Raw genomic sequence first — 20,505 nt, 5'->3', positions numbered from 1 at the left:
CTGCATCGGCAGGCGGACTCTCAACCACTGCGCCACCAGGGAAGCCCACTGTCAGACTTTTTAGGTGACATCATATTGTGGGTTTTGTTTGCATTTTCGTGATGACTGATGTGTAGCATCTTTTCAGGTGCTTATGGGCCATTTCTGTATCTTTTTTATGAGGTGTTGTTCAAATATTTTGCCCATTTTACTACCTGGGCTACTCTTTCTTGCTGAGTTGTAGGAGTTCTTCACATAATTTGGATATGGGTGAGTCCTATGCCAGATATAAGCACTGTAGATATTTTCTCCTAGTCTGTGACTTGCCTTTTCAGTTTCTTAATAGTGTGTTTCAAAGAGTATAACTTTTAAATTTAGGTGAAGAACAATTTATCAAAATATTTTCCATGATTAGTGCTTTTTGTGTCCTAAGAAATTATGGCTTTCTTCAACACATCCACAATGTTTTCTTCTATAGGTTTTATAATTCTAGCTTTCATATTTCCCTTATAAATGAACTTTTGAGTTTAGTGCAAGATAAAGGTCAAGGTTCTTCTTTTTCCCCCATAAGGATGTACAATTGTTCCAATACCATTTGTTGAAAAGACTAGCTTTTCCCCATTCACTCTATATTTGGACTCTATTTTATATTGGACTTTCTATACATCTACCTATATTTAAGCTAATACTACGCTGCTTTAATTAGCCTACTAGTAAGTCATGAAAGAAGCAGCACAATCCTCTAATTCTGTTTTTTGAAATTGCTTTGGTTATTGTATTAGTGTCCTAAGGCTGCTGTAACAAAGTACCAGAAACCGAGTGGCTTAAATAACAAAATTTATTCTCTCACAGTTCTGCAGGCTAGAAGTCTGAGATCAAGGTGTTGGCAGGATGGGTTCCTTCCAAGGGCTATGAAGGAGAATCTGTTCCATGCCTCACTCTGAACGTCTGGTGGTGTGCTGACCACCTTTGATGTTCTCTGGCTAGTAGATCTCTGCCTTCACCTTCACATGGCTTCTTCCTCTTCTTCTTCTTTATTGAACTATACCTGACTTACAGTATTGTGTTAGTTTCAGATATACAGAAAAGTGATTTGGTTCTCTATTTTTCAGATTCTTTTCCATTATAGGTTATTACAAAATATTGAATATACTTCCCTGTGCTATATAGTAAATCCTTGTTGTTTATCTATTTTATATATAGTACTTTGTACCTGCTAATCCCAAACTCCTAATTTATTGCCGCCCCCCCGCCGCCCCGCTTTCCCCTTTGGTAACCAAAAGTTTGTTTTTCTGTCTACGAGTCTGTTACTGCTCTGTAAATAAATTCATTTGTATTATTTTTTGAATTCCACATATACATGTTATCATCTAATATTTGTCTTTCTCTGCCTGACTTACTTAGTATGATAATCCCTAGGTCTAGCCACGTTGCTTCAAATGACAATATTTCATTCTTTTTTATGGCTGAGTAATATTCCATTGTGTGTGTGTGTATATATATATATATATATATATATATATATATATATATGCCACATCTTCTTATCCATTCATCTGTTAATGGACACTTAGGTTGCTTCCACATCTTAGCTATTGTGAATACTGCTGCTATGAACACTGGGGTGCATGTATCTTTTCAAATTAGGGTTTTCATCTTTTCTGGATATATGCCCAGGAGTGGGATTGCTGGATCATATGGTAATTCTATTTTTAGTTTTTTGAGGAACCTCCATACTGGTTTCCACAGTGGCTGCACCAATTTATATTCCCACCAACAGTGGAGGAGGGTTCCCTTTTCTTCAGCACTTATTATTTGTAGACTTTGTGATGACAGACATTCTGACTGGTGTGAGGTGATACCTCATTCTAGTTTTGATTTGCATTTCTCTAATAATTAGAGATGCGGAGCACCTTTTCATGTGCCTATTGACCATCTGTATACAGTCTTCTTTGGAGAAAAGTCTATTTAGGTCTTCTGCCCATCTTTTAATAGGGTTGTTTTTTGCTATTGAGTTGTATGAGCTGTCTATTTTGGAAATTAAGCCCTTGTCAGTCAAATCGTTTGCAAATGTTTTCTCCCAGTAGGAAGGTTGTCTTTTCTTTTTGTTTATGGTTTCCTTTGCTATGCAAAAGGAAACGTTTATACATCTGATTATATGTTTATACGTTTGATTAGGTCTCACTTGTTTATTTTTGCTTTTATTTCTTTTGTCTTGGGAGACTGACCTAAGAAAACATTACCATGATCTTACTGAGATTTGTTTTATGGTCCAGTGTATGGTCTGCCTTGGTGAATGTTCCATGTGTACTGTAAAGAATATGTATTCAGCTGTTGGGTGCAGGGCTCTATAAACTTTAATTGGTCAAGCTCATTGATCAGTGTTCAAGTTTCTGTATTACTCCTGAGTTTCTCCTTGTTCTAGAATTTACTAAGAGTGCTGAAATCTTCAATTATGATTATAGATCTATTTCTCCTTTCAGTTCTGCCAGTTTTTGCTTAATGTACTTGAAGTTCTACTATTTGCAATGTATGTTCATGTTTTTATGTCTTCTTGATGAGCTGATCCTTCAATCATTATGAAATATCCCTCTGTATATCTCAAGTCTATTTTGTCTGAAATTAATATAGCCACTGCACCTTTTTTATGTGTTTGCATGGTATATCATTTTCATTCTTTCATTTTAACCTATCTTCATCTTTATATTCAAAGTGTATTTCTTGTAGTTATCATATAACTGAGTTTTGCTTTTTTAAAATCCAGTCTAACAGTCTCTGTCTTTTAATTGGAATATATAAGCCATTTAGTTTTAATGTACTTATCAATATAGTTGTGTTTAACTATATCATTCTGACATTTGTTTTCTTTTTATCCTAAATGTACTTTGTTCCCTTTTTCCTCTTACCCTGACTTCCTTTAGGCTGAGTATTTTTAAATATTCCATCTTTTTCCCTCCACTATTGGCTTATTAACTAACTCTCTTTCCTTTTTTTTTTTTAAAGTGGTTGTTCTAGGGTTTAGAATATGGATCTTTAACTTTTTTAGTCTATCTACAAATAATATTATACTATTTCACATAAATGTAAGAACCTTACAACTGTATACACCACTTGACATCTGGGCAACTGCTCTCACACGTTTTACTTCTATATACATTATAAACCTCCAAATACATTGCTATTATGATTGTTTCAAAGAGCTGATGATATTTTTTACAAATTAAAAATTGAAGATAAAGGTATTTTATTCTTACTCACATATTTAGTTTTTCCAGTATTTTTGATTTCTTTGTATAGAATCAGGTTTCCAGCTGGTACCATTTTCCTTCACCTGGTACAACACCCTTCAACATTTCTTATAGCACAGTTCTGCTGAGAGCAAATTCTCTCAACTTTTGTTTGTCTGGAAATGTCTTTATTTTGCCCTCATTTTTGAAGGATATTTTGTCTGGATATATAATTCTAGTTTTCTTTTAGTATTTTAAAGATGTCATTCTTTTGATTCCTGTTTTGCATTATTTCTGGAGAGAAGCCTGCTATCACTCTTATCTTTGTTCCTCTTGACTGACAGGCAAAAGTCAGTGAATTAGAGAGGAAGAACACACAGAAAAGATGAACCAAAACCAAAACCTGGCTCACTGTAAACATTAATAGAATGGAAAAATTCCAGAAAGACTGATGAAGGAAAAAAGAGAGATATCTATTTAAAAAGAATAGAATGAAAAGAGAGAAATAGATATAGAAAACATAGATAAAATAATAAAATATTATGAATTTTATGGAAAAAAATAAAAAATCTAGTTTTTCTGAGAAAAACTGACACAATAAATAGAAAGCTTGAAAAAGTCAATACTTTAAATATTTAAATTCAAATAATTTAAAGATATGAAAATACCAAAGACTCACTGACAAAAATAGTCAAAGACCCAAACAGCTGTTCAAGTAAGTACCATCAAATTTTTAAGGAACAGGTAATCTATTATGTATGTAAGTTATTCAAAAACAATAAAAAAAAAAACGAGGGAAAGCTTCCCAATTCATTTTATGAGGCTGTTATGGCTTGATTCTAAAAGCAGGATTAAGACAGACCAGTATAAGAAAAACAACAGGCCTATTTATGAACATACACCATTTCCCAAGACAACCCCACCCAAAATTCCTGGAAATAATATTAGATTAATTAAACATACCTTAAAAATTCATCATCATCTTAATGCTGATCAGAAAATCTACAAGGCAATTATCCTCATTAATGTACTAAGAATTATCTCAATATCACAGAAAAAGCATCAGATAATGCTTAGCACCTATTATTTTTTTAATTCTCAGAAAACTAGAAAACTATTTTAACTTGTTAATGGCTTGTGTCAGAAACCTACAGCAAATATCATACCTAAGAGAAAATTTAGAGAGATTCCCAAGACCAGAAAAAACACAAGGATACTGTCTTCTTACTCTGATGTAGAAATATAAACTGAATGGCATACTGCAGTTGTGAAAGGTCTTTGGAGCACTCTGTCTCTAGAAAACAAAGAGGGGTTAGAATGGTGTGAAAAAGTGGTTCAGTCTCAGGAGTGCCTGGTGGTGCAATGGCTAAGGCTCCTCGCTCCCAATGCAGGGGCCCGGGCTCCACCCCTGCTCGGGGAACTAGATCCCACATGCATGCCGCAACTAAGGAGCCTGGAGCCGCAACTAAGGAGCCCACGAGCCGCAACTAGGGAACCCGCCTGCCTCAACTAAGACCCGGTACAACCAGAAAAAAGAAAAAAAAAAAAAAGTGGTTCAGTCTTACTACCAGAACAGAAGCAGTAGATGAAGGGAAAACAAAAGAAAGCAACAGCAGATTTAGATTAAGGAAAAGTAATTTTGTTTACTTGGGGGTGGGGAGAGCAACAGTTAAAATCATAAAGGACAGATTACCCCGATATAAAGTGGGAAATAATCATCTAGACAGTCAGGATAGAAAGATCTAAAGGGAACTGAAAATGTAGCTAGTCCTAACTGCTCCTAAGCTGACTTTTAGAAGAGGGATCGGTATTTTAGTTGCTACCAGAACAGAAACTGTGACTGGAGCCCTACAAAACCCAGGAGAGGGTGCTGGGAGAAGCATGCTTCTGGCTCCCTGGAATTACTCACACAAAGGAGAGCAGGACCCAGGAAATTAGTGAGGAGACTGCTCCCAAATGTCATAGGCCACTAACTGTCACAGACTAACCGAAATGCTGGTGAAACAGAAACTAAGATGTTCTACATCCACCGCTTTCCCATAGCTATCACAGAGTTCCTGCTACCTGACAACAAACACTAAGTGCTGGTTTCTACGGACACACTTTTGCTCCGGGTAACGATTAGAAGACTGGGAATTGGCTTGTTTCCTGACTTTGGTGTGTGTGGGGAGCCAGTGCATGATAAGCCTGTACCCTGTTAACGCTTTTTTTTTAAGAAGTGAGGCATATCAGAGATTTAGTATTGGGGTTCATGAAACCCCAAGACACCAACCCAGGCTGCAGCTGTTAAAAGAATCCTGACCCCATGCAGGAGTTAAGAGCCCCTCCAGCTGGGATTAAGCAGAATAAGAAATTCAGAGGATACATTTTGGACTTTAATTTCTTTGAATTTTAACTCACATGGGCAGAGAATTTGACTTTAATGTCTTTGGACTTTAATTTAAAATGAAATGTAATCTTTGGATTTTATTATCTCCCTGGGAATTTGATAATGAGATAGAATTAATATTCAAATATAGAGTATCTCCTGTGGGCATTTTATTATTACAGTGAATTTAGGCTTTCACTGGAGTCCCTTAATACGGAATGAATTTTCTGCCTTGAGGTCAAAGTGATTTTGGAGTTAATTTGATTCATGTATTGGTCTGACCCACTTAAGAGTCTTCTGGGGGCAAAATCTCTACTCCCTACCAGGAGTCCAGGAGAAAAAAAGGAGTAAGGTTGGTATAGGCAAGAGTGGCCTTACAGAGGTGGGAGCAGAAAGGTCCCGGCAAACTTAAGCTTCTCTCCAAAGAAAGGACACACCTCTGGCCCAATACATTAGCAGAGTAACAACAAAAGCAAACAAGAATGCTGAGAGGTGCAGAAGATTCTTCTCTCTTTATGCTGTGGAGAGAGCTGAATTGACATAATATTCCTTGGCTTCTCGAGGCCTGTGACTGGCTCCTTCCCAGGGTAGTGACAATCAGATTACTGAGTCTGGTTGTATTAAGTCCACAGTACAGACAACAGCTACTTGTTTGATGGTCTGATTCTTTCATTAGACACTGGGGTCTTCAACTGCATGAAGCAGCTTTCATTCATTCTTGCATCCCTTGCCTTGTCCTTAGATGTCAATTTGCTGAAAAAAATACATGTGTGTGAAGGAGGCAAAACAGCTCTTACGCCTGATCCCATCCACACGTCCATCAGCATACAGGTGATCAGGGTCCCTGTGCTCATGAAACTTAACAGACAGAGGCAGACAGATGGACAGCTGCGGGAGAGGGAGAGAGTGCATGGGTAAGAAGTAAGTAAACAAATTAAAAAGTATGTTTACAGATTATGATAATTCCTAATGATCAACTAGAGCGTGGCAGAGGGGGCAGCATTTCAGAAAGGGTGACTTTTCTACAAGATGGTGACATGTGAACTGAGACCTGTCATAAATATGGGGCAGATGCTCAAAGATTTCGAGGGAACCAGAAGTACACCGACTCACGGGTGAAAAGAGTTGAGCATAACTGACTATGGAAAGGAAGCCGGCATGGCTGCGTGCAGGGAGATGGTACAATGGTAGGAGAGGAGGATGGAGAGGGAGCAGTAGACCCTATGAGCGGTGGCTCCTCTGCAGTCCCTGGAGTATAGATGTCATCTGGGCCCTTGTTCTTGTTCTTTTTTTTTTTTTTTTTTAACATCTTTATTGGGGTATAATTGCTTTACAACGGTGTGTTAGTCTCTGCTTTATAACAACGTGAATCAGTTATACATATGTTCCCATATCTCTTCCCTCTTGCGTCTCCCTCCCTCCCACCCTCCTTATCCCACCCCTCTAGGTGGTCACAAAGCACGGAGCTGATCTCCCTGTGCTATGCGGCTGCTTCCCACTAGCTACCTATTTTACCTTTGGTAGTGTATGTGTGTCCATGCCACTCTCTCACTCTGTCCCAGCTTACCCTTCCCTCTCCCCATATCCTCAACTCCATTCTCTAGTAGGTCTGTGTCTTTATTCCCAGCTTACCCCTACGTTCTTCATGACCTTTTTTTTTTCTTCTTAGATTCCATATATATGTGTTAGGATACGGTATTTGTTTTTCTCTTTCTGACTTACTTCACTCTGTATGACAGACTCTAGGCCCTTGTTCTTTAGAAACGCAAATCATCAGGTCCCACCCCAGACCTACAGAATGGGAAACTCTGCGGTTAGGGCTCAGCAGACAGTGTTTCTTCTAGAATGGTGGTTGGTAAGAGAAAGATGACTCAAAGCTTCTAAGTTTCTGCTGAGCTGGATGGGGGTGGTGTCATTTACTGAGATAGAGGAGAAAAGACGTGGGGAGGAGCTGGGGGAACTGCGAGCACAATGTGGGACAGGTTAGGGGTGAGGTGCCTGGAGCGTCCAAGGGAACGCCGCCAGCAGTTACATCCTCTGTGTTTCATATACAGAGAACGTGAGCAGTTCTGTATCCTACCGTGGAGCCTAGGGGGCGGGTTTGGGCTTGAGAGGTACTTTGGGGTCATCTGCACACAGATGGTCTTTGAGCCTGGGAACTGGGTCTCCCAGGGGGGTGGGTGCAGACAGCTAAGGGCAAATGTAAGCACTCATTCCCAGTGGATTAATTTGTAAGCAATATGAACTTTTTTTTTTCTGAAGGAGATAACCAATAACTGAAAATGCACAGTGGTAAGATTTCCTTTAAAAGTTAAAGTGATCATCAGATTATCTGCCCACTGATAATTTTTCAGGGTAACTTCTTTTAGAAGCTTATTTCCACGGGGGGTGGGGTGGGATGAACTGGGAGATTGGGATTGACATCTATACACTAATATGTATAAAACAGGTAACTAATAAGAACCTGCTGTATAAAAAAATTTTTTTAAAGATTTCATTATATTGCTATAAACAAAAATATAATAAAACATGCTGCAATTATCTTTAAAAGAAAAGGAAGCTTACTTCCAAAACAAATTATACTGTTGACTGTGAAATATACAAATTTCTTATCTTGTTCTGTTAAAATTACATAGTATTCATAGATATACATAAAATATTTTAATCCCAACCTACTCATTTTGTCCCAGTCTGAGCCACGAGAAGACCAAAGACGAACTTGATGAGAAGTTCAACTTTAAGAAGACTGATGGACAGCATTCCCGTGAAGTGAGTCTATCGAGTGCCCAAGGTAAGAAGCTGTCAGTCCTCGGAATGGACGCTGGGAGGTGGGAGGGAAAGCACCAGTGCAAGGCTGAGAAGGCCACGGCAGGGAGGCAGCGAGGGCCGAGGTGCCCAGACTTGTTCAGAGACTGCAGCCCACAGCTAACCCTGCCCCCCCACCAGACACTGCAAGGCGGAACGCTCTAGAAAAGAAGAGCACATGAAAAAGAAAAGCATGTAACAGCTGTTACAGCAGGTATACTCAGAAAAGGGTTCAGAGAGAAGAGTGATACTGCAGTTCCACAGTGAAGCCCAATGGGGCACAGCAGCAGTGCTCTGAAAGCATTTATGGAAAAACAAAGAAGCTGTTCAAGGACAGTAATACTGACTCTTAAAACGTCCAGAAGTACAAAGAACAATGTGAGTAATAAAAATATTTAAGTTCAACCATCAAATTCCAGGAAGATTAACAACTTGCTTTTCTTCGGCAAACATCTGCATCTGAATTCAGTGCAATTTTCTCATGAATTCTTCAGCCAGCAGATAAAATATTTGTTTAAATAATGAATGAAATTAACTGGTTTTAAAGAAGCTTACTGTATTCTGCTTACAAGACTGAAAGAAGAGCAACTGTTTTAAGTGAGAAGGAAGTGCGGCACCCATGGTGGAAACTCAGTAACTATCTAGTGAACGAACGCTAAAGCACACAAAGCATCTGCTTCCACGCTGACCAGTCACGAAGCAACCAGAAACCTCAGGGCTGGACGTCAGAAAGGTATTTTCAACTGATTTGGAACATAAGACATCTCCAAGTGTTTGGTCCAGGAGAATGAGGGTCAGAGGCTGACAAGGAGGCCCCTCCAGCAGGACGGCGCCCCTCCCTCAGCACAGCACTGCCCCGACTCCCAGCCCCTGTGACCTGACGGGGCGGTGGCAGGAGAGCGGGAGCAGGACCCAAGCACTGCCACCCTCTCCGCTACGTGAACTTGCATGGGTCACCTTGGCCTCATGCGGAAGACAGGCAAAAAGCTCTCCTACGAAGTGTCATCAAGCAGGTGGTGAGAAAAGAGCGTCTTGCACGACACCTGGCTTCTAGGAAGTGTTCAAGAAAATGCTAGATATGAACATCATCTTCTTTATTTATCCTCCTACTTATGGCATTTTTGTTGCATTCTTTGTAAAGAACTTCAGACTAGCTGAAGAATGAGGAAAAAAAAGTATAAGCACAGTGTTATTTTTCCATTACTGGAGTTTAAGCAAAACGTCAAAAGCTGACCAGGGAAATATGTGAAGAGCTAGATGAAAGACCTCTGTTTTTAAGCAGAAGCAGGGGAAAATATGAATCAGGAAATGCATTTCTCTCTACTGTACTTGAGTGCACGTGACTTCAAGCTCCACTCCATTTAGCAGCCTCCTTACAGTACACAAGACACGACTCGAGAAAGCAGTCATACTAGAAAGGGATCGGGAAACCGTGTCAGTGGCAGAGGAAACAAAGCAGCTCAGAAAAGCTGTTCTGGCACATGTGCGCCAACACGCACAGCTACGTTTGGAACAAAAATAACCCAGAGAGCAAGTTTTTTAAAATATGCATTCCACCCCTGCTACTTGGGGTATAATTCCTACCCATAACGCATCGTCTACCGTGTCACACTTCAGTGCTTGAACAAACAATTCTCCTGAACACATTCAGTTTTTAATGTTTAACCCAGAGACAGAATCTCAACTGCTCCTTGTATTAGGATGAGCTCCTTGCCGCTAACATAGCCTCGGAAACTGTTTATCAACTGGCCAATTGTGTTAAAAAAAAAAAAAAATACTTGCTGAGAGCCTGAGCCTCCAGCCAGTGCTGGGAGTCTGGGAGTCACGGTACACATTGGCACAGATCCGCCCTTGGAAGGAGTATCGTGAATGAGTAAGAACAGCTCTGAGAACAGAAGGGGGGCCCTGCTCTGAGGTGTTCGGCCTCTGGGCACAGGCAGGAATGAAGCCCACAGGTGAACTGGTGGGCAAGGGGGGCGGCCAACATCCTGCCCTTCTCTCCCCTGCCTGCCAACCATGAATCCTGACTGACTGCCTGACACCGTCACAGCCTCTGAAGGCATCACGTGGAAGGCCCACTGTCACCTTTCAGAAGCAGACTACCAGGAGGGGATTTGTCTATGAATGAAGATACCTCGTTCCAGAAACACGCCTATCGTTAGAAACATTGTTCGCTCTGCTAGAGAACGGGAATGGAAAAGAGGAAGGACACCGATACCAAATCTCTCCTTATCTGCCAACATTTTACGTGCAAAAATGTGGTGCTCGTAAGAGCTTTGCAAGGTAGGAATCAGACAGATAAGGAAAATGGGATTTCTAAGGGTTAATCAACTTGTTCACAGTCACAGAGTGAGTGGCAAAACCCAGGTTTGTTAAATTTTAAAATTCATGCTTTTTTCAATTGCACCCTACAAATTTCAGGAGGATATATACTTCAGGTCTTCGGAAAAGAGATAATGACTGAAATAACATTAAATACGCTGGAAAAATCCCAAGAATACAGTTGAGAGTGCTCCGGATAGAGAAAGGGGGAGGAAGGGGCCAGTGAGGCGGGCTGGGACCGCTGGGGGCAGGCCCCTGCCCGGAAGCAGTCAGGAACAACGGGACTGGCACGTTCCCGGCCTCAGGAGACCCAGGAAGAGGCCTCTGGTGCCAAACCCGAACCGTCCCGAGCAGCAGGAAAGGACTCTGGCCATTCCTCCAGTCCCCCAGGAATCTCACTATTAGCCTGAACAGGAAAGTCACACTTCATTTTCAGGTCCCTTCTCCACGACTCATTTCCCTGTTTGTTAATATGTGAGCACTTGAAAACCTTTTAATCTGCAACTACTTATTCATTTGACAAAAATTTAAAAGATAGCTACTTTCTGACAGATCCTGTGTTGGGGACTAAGGGGTGAACGAGACACGTTTGCTGCCCTGACTAAATTCCGGGTGGGGGTGGGGAGAAGGGACTAGCAAAGCCCGCCATCAGTACCCAGAGCTGGAGGAGACATGAAGTGCCATGGGAATGCAGAGGAGGAGCACACCTAACCCTGCTCGGAAGGCCCTGAAGGCCAAGCTCACGAGCTTCCATTTCATCCTTAAGGCGATATCAAGACTTTACATAGAGATCTGTGTTTCAGAACACGTACACATTTTATTTTAAAATTTAACTTACTACAATGAAGTGCACAATTCCTAAGTGTGACAGCTTTTAGAAGCTCTACGTATGTCTGCACATGTGCAACCACGACCCAGATCAAGACAGAGAACATCCCAGCACCCTACCAGCTGATAAGCCCTCACAGTAACTGGTACTCTAGTCTCCATCACCTTAGATGATTATTTCTGCCTCTTCTGGAATCTGGGGTAAATGGAGTCATACGGTACGCATTCTCCTGTGTCTGGTTTCCTTTACAAAACCTACCTCTGCACCTCATGGTGGCCTGCCATCTTCACTGTTGTGTATTATTGCACGGGATTAACATACCATGGTGTATTACCCATTCTATTAGTGAGAGACACCTGGGCTCTCTCCAGTTTTTGGCTATTACGAATAAAGCTACTATGAACATTCATGTACATGACTCTGGGTAAACACAGCACTCAATTCTACTGGGTATATTACCCACATAATTGCTAGCTTAGGAAAACATAAGATATTTAGCAAAAAGACTATCTTGTTATGCTTCTATTGAAAATGTTGGTTGATGTAACCTGGACTAAGGTAAGGCAAGCGGATTTCGGTCATTAAGAATAAAAGACTGGGCTTCCCTGGTGGCGCAGTGGTTGAGAGTCCGCCTGCAGATGCAGGGGACACGGGTTCGTGCCCCGGTCCGGGAAGATCCCACATGCTGCGGAGTGGCTGGGCCCGTGAGCCATGGCCGCTGAGCCTGCGCGTCCGGAGCCTGTGCTCCGCAACGGGAGAGGCCACAACAGTGAGAGTCCCGCATACCGCCAAAAAAAAAAAAGAATAAAAGACTGAAAACAAGACCCCTCAAGAGGACAGATGGGCAACTGGGATCATAAACCCTCCAGAGAGCTGGGACAGTCACTGTCTATAAAGCTGAACGAAGGAAACATGACCACAGTCTTGACTCTCCTGAATCTGTAGGTTTGGTGTGTCAAATTTGGGAAACTGTTTCTTTGAACACTTTTTCAGCCCTACCTTCTTTCTTCTCTCCTCTTGGGACTTTGATGACAGAATGTCAGACCGTTATTAGAGTCCTACATGTCCCTGACAATTTTCTTCCAGTCTATTTTCTTTCTGTTGTTCAGACTGGACCCTTTATGTTCTATCCTCAGGTCACTGATTTTTTTCCTCTGTCCTTTCCGTTGTGCTACCAAACCAGTCCAATGAGTTTTTTCACTTTATTTTGGGTTGTTATATTTTTCAGTCCTAAAATTTCCATCTGGATTTTCTTTATATCTTCTCTTTCTCTGCTGAGATTTTCTACTTCTTCATTTGCGTCAATTGTTTGTAACTGCTCATTGAAGCACTTTCACGAATGCTGCTTGCAAACCCTCGTTAGGTAACTCTAACGCCTGTGTCATCGAGGTGCTGGCATCTGCAGACTGCCTTTTCTCATTCAAGTTGAGATCTTCCTGGTTCTTCGTGTAATGCATGATTTTTCATTGTACTCTAAACATTTGGGGTATACTGATGAGACTGTGGGTCTTAAGTGTTTCTCCTGTTTTAGCTGGTCTCCTCGTAACACCACGAGAGTGAGGGCTGTGGGGAGCGGCCTCCTGCTGCTGCCACGTGAGGGCGAAGGTCCAGGTCCCCCCTCAGCCTCCTCCCTGCTGGGCAGAAGGAAACCATAGTTTTATACCTACTGCTCCCGAACAGGTGGGAGCTCCAGTTCCCCACGTGGCCTCCACTGACAGCACGCTTGGGCCGCGAGGAAGGGTGCCTTGTTACATGGAGCAGAGATGGAAGTGCAGTCTTCTCTGACCCCAGCCAGCGGGGGGATGGGGGAACCTCATTACATTTGGGTGAAGGTTTAAGTCCAGACTCCCCACTCGGCCTTTCCCGATGGGGTGCAGGGGGCTACGTTTTTTTTCCGTGGTGCTTGTCTGAAGTAGGGTGGTTACCGTCTAAAAGTTTGTCTTGCTAAATTGCCCCTTTCTCGTCCTTTGGGTAGAAAGAGCACGCTTCTCTCCTCGGGGCTTTTTTGGTCTGCACCCGTGTTTCTGGATCGATAGCTTCTCTCACATCCAGTCTGAGAAACATGGGGCAAAAAGAGAACCCAGAGAATGCACCATCGGGCCGTCCCTGGAGTCCTGAGGCCCCTAGGCAGGCTGCCCTCTTCTCCACCTTCTGAGTCTCCCTATGCTTGTTTTACATACAATGCCCAGGGTTTCTAGCCCGACTTAGCAGAAGGAATACAGAGAAGTGCACCTACACCATCTTGATCCAGAACTTAAAGTCCAATTCCCAACACACTGCTCTTAAGGTGCCAAAGGACTTCCATTAGGAGATAAAGAAGGAAGTCACTGACCAAGTGCAAACAAAAATGACTGCAGTTAATATCTACTAAGTGTCTGCCCAGCACTGTTCACGTTACATCAACTATCCGTCCTAATCCTCCCAAAAGCCTGAGGTAGGACGTCCTGTTGTCCCTTCTTGCTGAGAGGAACAGGCTCCACAACATGGCCAGGGTTTGGACCTGAATCCAGCTGACTCTGGAACCAGAGCTCCTAACCACCACACTACCTACCTGAACACGTTTCACCACGAGAAACCCTCTAAAATAGGCAGGAAGGAGGCCTTCACTCACACTGTGCTCTCTGCCTTCAAAATGTACGATGCAAAAACAGGCTAAAAATCAGCAGTTCAAAATTATACTGTCTTTTTACGTAGATAAGACTTCTTAGTTGGAATTTCATAAATCTGGAATACTGCAGATATTATAAGTCACTGATACTATTAACCGTGTGTGTGTGTGTGTATACATTTTTTTAACCCTTATATTTTTAAGGGCAATGACTCCTGATTGGTAAAATCACTGGAGTATACTCTTCCATTTTACTTCAAGTCATTTTTCAAAAGCATATTACTAATTACTCTAAAAATGGAAGTTCCAGAGAAATGGCATGTTTTCAAATAAAGTATAGATGATTTTTTCTCTTTGTATTTTCAAAAAGTGTATATGAATTTTATTTGATCTCTGCCAAATCACACACCACAAACTACAGATTTCAAGTCTTAGTCTGTACATCTGTAATTATACAAGGCAATCTTGAATTGGTTATCTCCCATCATATATGCTTTTAGGTATAAACATTTCCTACAGAGTTATTTGCAAAAGAAGAGCTTTATAGGAAAAAGGATCTGCATAAACATCACAGAAAAACAACAGAGCTGCCTACTAAGAACCTGCAATCACTATCGGGGGTCCCAGCCACCTCCCTATAGCAAGTCTAGTTTGGGAAAGCTCCCAGCTGTGGAGGTTTCCTTCTTTTCCACCTTAAAAGAACAAAACCAAGTAACGCAGCTTTCTGTCTTCCAGTCCATCTCTAGTCTTCTGAATTTTACTCTAGAATCGTAAAATGTGGGAACTGGAAAGTGACTTAGGTAATTATGTGGCCCATCAAAATTATACCCCACCTACAGATGAGGATTATGAAAGGAAATCATCTTGATTAAGAAGATGAGGAAACTGACAACTTCTCAAGAAGGGCAGGGCCCTGTTATTCCAATATTATGTGTTCTGTACTTAGAACATGAAGAACCAACGGCGTCACGTCATTACGTGAAGGAACAAGTAGCAGTTTCTAGCAGGAGAGAAAAACAATGCAAAGCTTTCTACTTTGGGGAATCCGGTTAAAGAGAAAAGTCACAAATCACATAATTAAAGCTGAAAAGGACCTGGAAAAATTTGGTCCAATCTTCTTACTTTACAAATGAGAAAATTCGCAAAATTATTTTCCCGAAATCATACAATCAGGGGCTTCCAGGTCCTCTGCCACTATGAATTCATTCCACTCACCAATTATCTCTATCCCACCCCGCCCCCCATACATGCCTGAGTACTAAGATGTAAAATACTCAGGTCCAAGGACCTTGTGTGCAAACACCGATTTGATTAGATTACTAATATTTAAGTATATAAAGAAACTAGAATCGATTTCATATTTTTAAATATTAATCTTCAGTCTTAAAACATAGTCACCACTTCAAAGAATATTAGCCTATGCTTATCCTTACATTCCCGAGTGCTTCTTCTCCCTACTCCTAGATTCAAAGAACTTCAGAAGTCCAAAGGATCTTATGTCTAATGAGAATTTAAAATATGGAATGAGCATAAAATTCCAGGAGTTAATTCCAAGTTCCATAAATAAATATTAAGAGACCAGAGGTATCAGATGTTTTGCTTTTCCTGCTCTCATCTTCTCCATCTGCACAGTCCTCTGTACCACGAACAGCCTGGGCACTTCACATTGCGCTGAACTGGGACCTCAGTGACACTACTTTACTGACTTAGTGGAGATTACACATAGTTTCTTATGAGCTATTCTCTCTCTATATGGGGTAATGAATGGTATACTCCTATTTACTTTTACTTATTCACTCTTTCAATAAAAACATTAGGGACAGTAAACATGGAATTCCAAGGGTTCCAACCCTGAGCTGAGGTTCTACTTTGTTTTAACATTAACAATCCTACACTTAGCATAACAATAACAGTAGCGAAACTGAGCACATGCCAAGGAATGTTCTAAATGTGCTTTTACAAGCCTTAATTCATCTAATCCTCCCTGTGAGGTATTATTATCCTCACTGAGTAGGTGTCATTGGAACGTAAGCTCCACGAGGGCAGGTATGTGGGTCTATTGTGTTCACTGCTGCATTTCCTGAGCCTAGAACAATGCCTGACTCATAGCAAGCACATAATATTCACTGAATGGATGGATAAATAGTATTTATAGAGGAAAACCAGAAGGTACGAAGAGGTTACAGAACATGATTATGGTCATGGATATTGAGTAGCACGGCTGAGACTCAAACCATGATTTTTTTATTGCATTATATCAGGAGCCAGCAAACTTTTCCGGTAAACAGCCAGAAAATAAACAGTTTGGGTTTTGCAAGCCATACTGTGGTCTCTGTCACAACTACCCAACTGTGCTGGTGTAGCATGTGAGCAGCCAAGACAACACGGAAGGAGGGAACGTGGCTGGTGTCTCGATAAAACTTTACTGACAAAAACAGACCCACAGGCTGTAGTTTGCCAGCCCCAGCATTAACTCCTCACAATAATCAACTAAGGTACACTAATCAGAACCGGAGACTCAGCTACTGAGGGCTTCGTCCAAGGTCACCAGTGGATCTGAAAGTTCATGCTCTTTCTATTAAGCCTCATGGTCTCCATGCAGATCCACCGTGTATTCAGAACTTGCTTCGGCACTTTTATGCTACAAGCAGAACATCCACTCTCTTTTGCATCTTGAGATTAGACCCATGACCTTAGCAGGTTGCTGGAGCTGAAGCGCACAGGCAGGTGCGGAAGGGTGTGTGCAAGTGCACACACACAGTTAATCCAAAATCTGTTTTCACAAGAAAATCTGACCTTACATTAAGTACCGTGATGTGGAAACAATGCAAAAACTCCATCTGGAAGACAGGCAGGGCACAGGACAGGCTATTTTTGTTCTCACAAGGAAAACAGCCTAACCAAAACTAAACACTAACCTGGTTACACGTGAGGCTGAACATAGCTGAATGCATTAATCATCAGACAGGATAATAAAGGGAAATATGCAAGCTCTCTCCCAACTGTTTACCACTTATATTTTTCTTGGAACAGAAATGCATTTTATATATTATATGAACCTGTAAAAAACACATACCTGGTAAAATAGTTAAACACATAATCTGTAAGAAGAGTATTAAAACATGAAATGTTCCATCATCATAAAAGAATTTTGAGTTCACGAAGGTTTAAACACCCACCCAACTCCAGCTATGGTAACAAGTATGTAATAAAAACTAAACTGCACTTTATGCTAACTGGATAACCTTGATCACTACAGGCTACTCAGTATGTAGCAAAGCATGACAAACTCCTCCTTAAAGCTGGCTGATCTCAGGAAGTAAGGTGCTACTTAGGAGCGACACAGTAACATTTCAAGAGAAAAATCCAAATCAATTATTTTTCAAAATATAAAAGTAGCATTTTGGTTTATTTAAGATTACTGCTCATATACATAAAATCATTCAAGTTCAACGTTGCCCACTATTCGACTGACATAAATACTACTTGGTTCAGTAAGTTCAACTTGATACATTTACTAAGAAATTACGTGCAAAATGATATGTGACAATAAAAAGCTGAGAAAAACACAGTCCCTCCCATCAATAAACCTTTAAAAAACTTACATCTGTCTCAGACTCTCTGGCACAAAAACTAATTTAATGGACTATAAATGCTTAAAAACAGTAGCAGCAGTAGTTAGTATCTTGGGGTGACTGTCAAATACCAAGCACCACGTGATGCACTTCACATATATTATACTTAATGCTTATAGCAACCCTGGCAAGATATAATGCCTGCATTATTTTTCTCCTTTTTCTCTACTGAGAAAACTGGGGCTCAATTATTCCTGCCCCAAATCACACAGCTACTAAGCATCTGAGCACCTATGATTTAGAATCAGGCCTGCCTAGGCTTTAAGTCCAGATTTTTCTTCCATGTCACAGTTTAATTCCCTTAAAGCAGCGTTCTAACTATGAGGTCCAGAAACAGGTCCCAGGGAGTTCATGGATCTCTGCAAATTGTATGAAAAACTGCATGGCTATGGTACGTGAACTCTCCTGAAAGGAAAAGTTTTTAAAGGTGAAAAAAAGAGAAGGATGGTCAGATGAAATATACTTATCATGTATCATACCTGCAAAGTATAATCACTGTCCTGTAAAGCCCTTTCAAAAACCGACTGCTCCCCCTATTTATGCAATTCTGTAAAGAAGAGTGCCTTATCCTCTCTTCTTTGGCTGAAAGAACAGAAGGGCTATGATACAACCCAACCCTGGAGATGCTCAACTCTTCACCAGAATGGCAGGAACTGTCCACTCTCACTTTCACCTTGCGAAACGCACAAAACACAGGCACAAGTTCCAAGTCCCAAGACAAACATCACTGTAGAATGTTCAACTGACTGGAAGCCATTTTTGCTTCTCTCGAAACAGGAAGGTTTACTGTACAATTCTCTGTAAGAGTTTATCCGGAGGGGCTGTCATCGACCACTGATTTCTTTCCACACACACCATGGCTCTCGAGGGTGTTCTAAGCAAAGCCGACTATTTTGCAAACCTCCTTCAATGATGTGCATGTGAAAGTGCTTTGTAAGCTGCGAAAAGATTAGTTACTATTAACAAAGAAATTTAAGATTCAGGTAAAATATGGTCCACATTTCTTAGGTTTTAGATGAAAAGAATAGAAACAGCCCCTGCAGCCCTTACACAGTGGGTGTTTTTATCTCTGCAGCATATTCCCTCTGTTACAGACTCTATTACCATCCTGGTTTTAAGGACATGAAAAGTAAAGTTCAGAAATATCACAAGACATGCTCAAGGGTGACGATACGCAGCCCGGGGCTCTCTGATCAGGCCATCCTCTAAGCAGACGGGTAATGTGTAGGCCGGGCGTGGAGCCAAAGGGCTGTGGGGTGCCCACGGCAGCTCCACAGAATCTCCCAAGCTCCAGGTTTCCAATCAACAGCAAAGGGCTACTAATTCCACCTCACAGCCTTTGTTGTCAGGGGCTGAGTGATAGCCCCTAAGCATCTACTGTTGGTATCACTACATTAACTCAGTTGGAGATCCATGCTCACCACATAAGGCACTAAAGAGACAAAACCTTTAAGAATGAAAACTACTCAGATTCTGTGTTTCACGAAACTTCCATTAACAAAACTCCAAGTTGTATTTGTATTATAAACAGTCACACTAAGGAGAAAAGGTGTTATTACACAGACTAAAATTGCCCAAAGCCATCTCTGGCATTCACCTAATTCTAGCCACATTTTCCAGTGTTAACTATATTTTAATAAAATAGAAACACTATAGAATAATTATTTCTGAATGATTCAACAAGCAAATAAGTAAATGTTTGAAGAAATTGAAAAGAGTTAAATGCGGGCTAACTATAAACTTTTGGCAAGGGCATGCCCCTTCTATAAACCCTCACGATGTTTTTATTTTCTAACTTTATTCTTAATTTCTTATAAAATCTCAACTAAGCTACTTACAGAGGGAGCACACAGTCCTACGCTGAGGTCCAGAACGTGAGCACAGGGACATGGACACGGAGCCCCATCTCAGAACCAGTGAGCTACGGGTTTCGCTGCCAGGTAGAAATAAAGAGTGATGTGTCGCAGACCCCAAACGCTCTTTCGTGGGCGCACATCCATCTCTTCTCCCCTGCCCACCCCACCCCTCCTTTTCTGAGGATGGTAAGGACTGAGGGGCAGTGTTTCTCAAAGGTGGCTCCAGGCTGCAATCAGAACCTCTGGAAATGGCGGGCTCTGAAGATCTGCGCGGTCGACAAGTGCTGGTGACAGGTTACTAGCGATTTGTAATGATCAAGAGTGGGGAGTAGAGAAGGAAAAAAAGCAGGAAATACACTTTAGTGTAATGTTATCCACTCACCACCCCCATTTGGTAAAAACCATTTAAAATTTCCTTTTCCTTTCCAGGAACTTGACTTGGACGATCCCCTGGACTGGCTTCTCTGCTGTACCACTCCAGTCAGGACCAGGTGAGGCAGATACGGCAGGAAGACAGCTGGAGTCTGACCGGACTGGCCTCCTTCAACAAAACAGCTGCGTTTCTTTTCCTCCAAGGCAGCTTTGGTTTCCACCAAGAAGGGCTGGGAGACCCTGAGAGTTCCCCCCTCAAGCTGCCCACTCTCCCTCACTGTCCCTAGACTATCTCAACTCTAAGACTGTGACACACTGGAAGAGACAGTGCAGCATCTGCTCTCTCTCTCTCCACAAGACAAACAGCCATGAGAACCAGGCACAGAGTTATGGCGACAACCTGACAGATGTCAGTAGGTGGTGGGGACTCGCCATGTTTCTCAGGCAATGCGTTGGGCAAGCCCCACGCCTTATGTTAGAGGACTGTCACAGGGCTTCCCAGAG

General features: G+C 41.6%; 1 protein-coding gene across 2 annotated transcripts in view; it reads right to left on the bottom strand.

Annotated features, from left to right (window-relative positions):
* Positions 1–20,505, bottom strand: part of ATXN10 (ataxin 10) — a 154,543-nt gene that overhangs the window by 36,330 nt on the left and 97,708 nt on the right. The window contains exon 10 of one of the 2 annotated variants that reach the window (XM_027107964.1): positions 6,068–6,327. The exons of the other annotated variant lie outside the window; for it this stretch is intronic. Coding sequence (XP_026963765.1) covers positions 6,313–6,327 — 15 coding nt within the window. The 3' untranslated portion in view covers positions 6,068–6,312. Of the gene's footprint in view, positions 1–6,067; positions 6,328–20,505 lie in introns of those variants that run through there. 2 annotated transcript variants of the gene reach the window in all.

This window comes from Aethalodelphis obliquidens, unplaced genomic scaffold (assembly GCF_003676395.1).
Source record: "Aethalodelphis obliquidens isolate GAN/ISIS:26980383/991018 unplaced genomic scaffold, ASM367639v1 scaffold8, whole genome shotgun sequence".
NCBI classification, from domain to species: domain Eukaryota; kingdom Metazoa; phylum Chordata; class Mammalia; order Artiodactyla; family Delphinidae; genus Aethalodelphis; species Aethalodelphis obliquidens.
The sequence above is the reverse complement of the archived record's forward strand: the minus strand, read 5'-3'. Positions and strand labels throughout refer to the sequence as shown.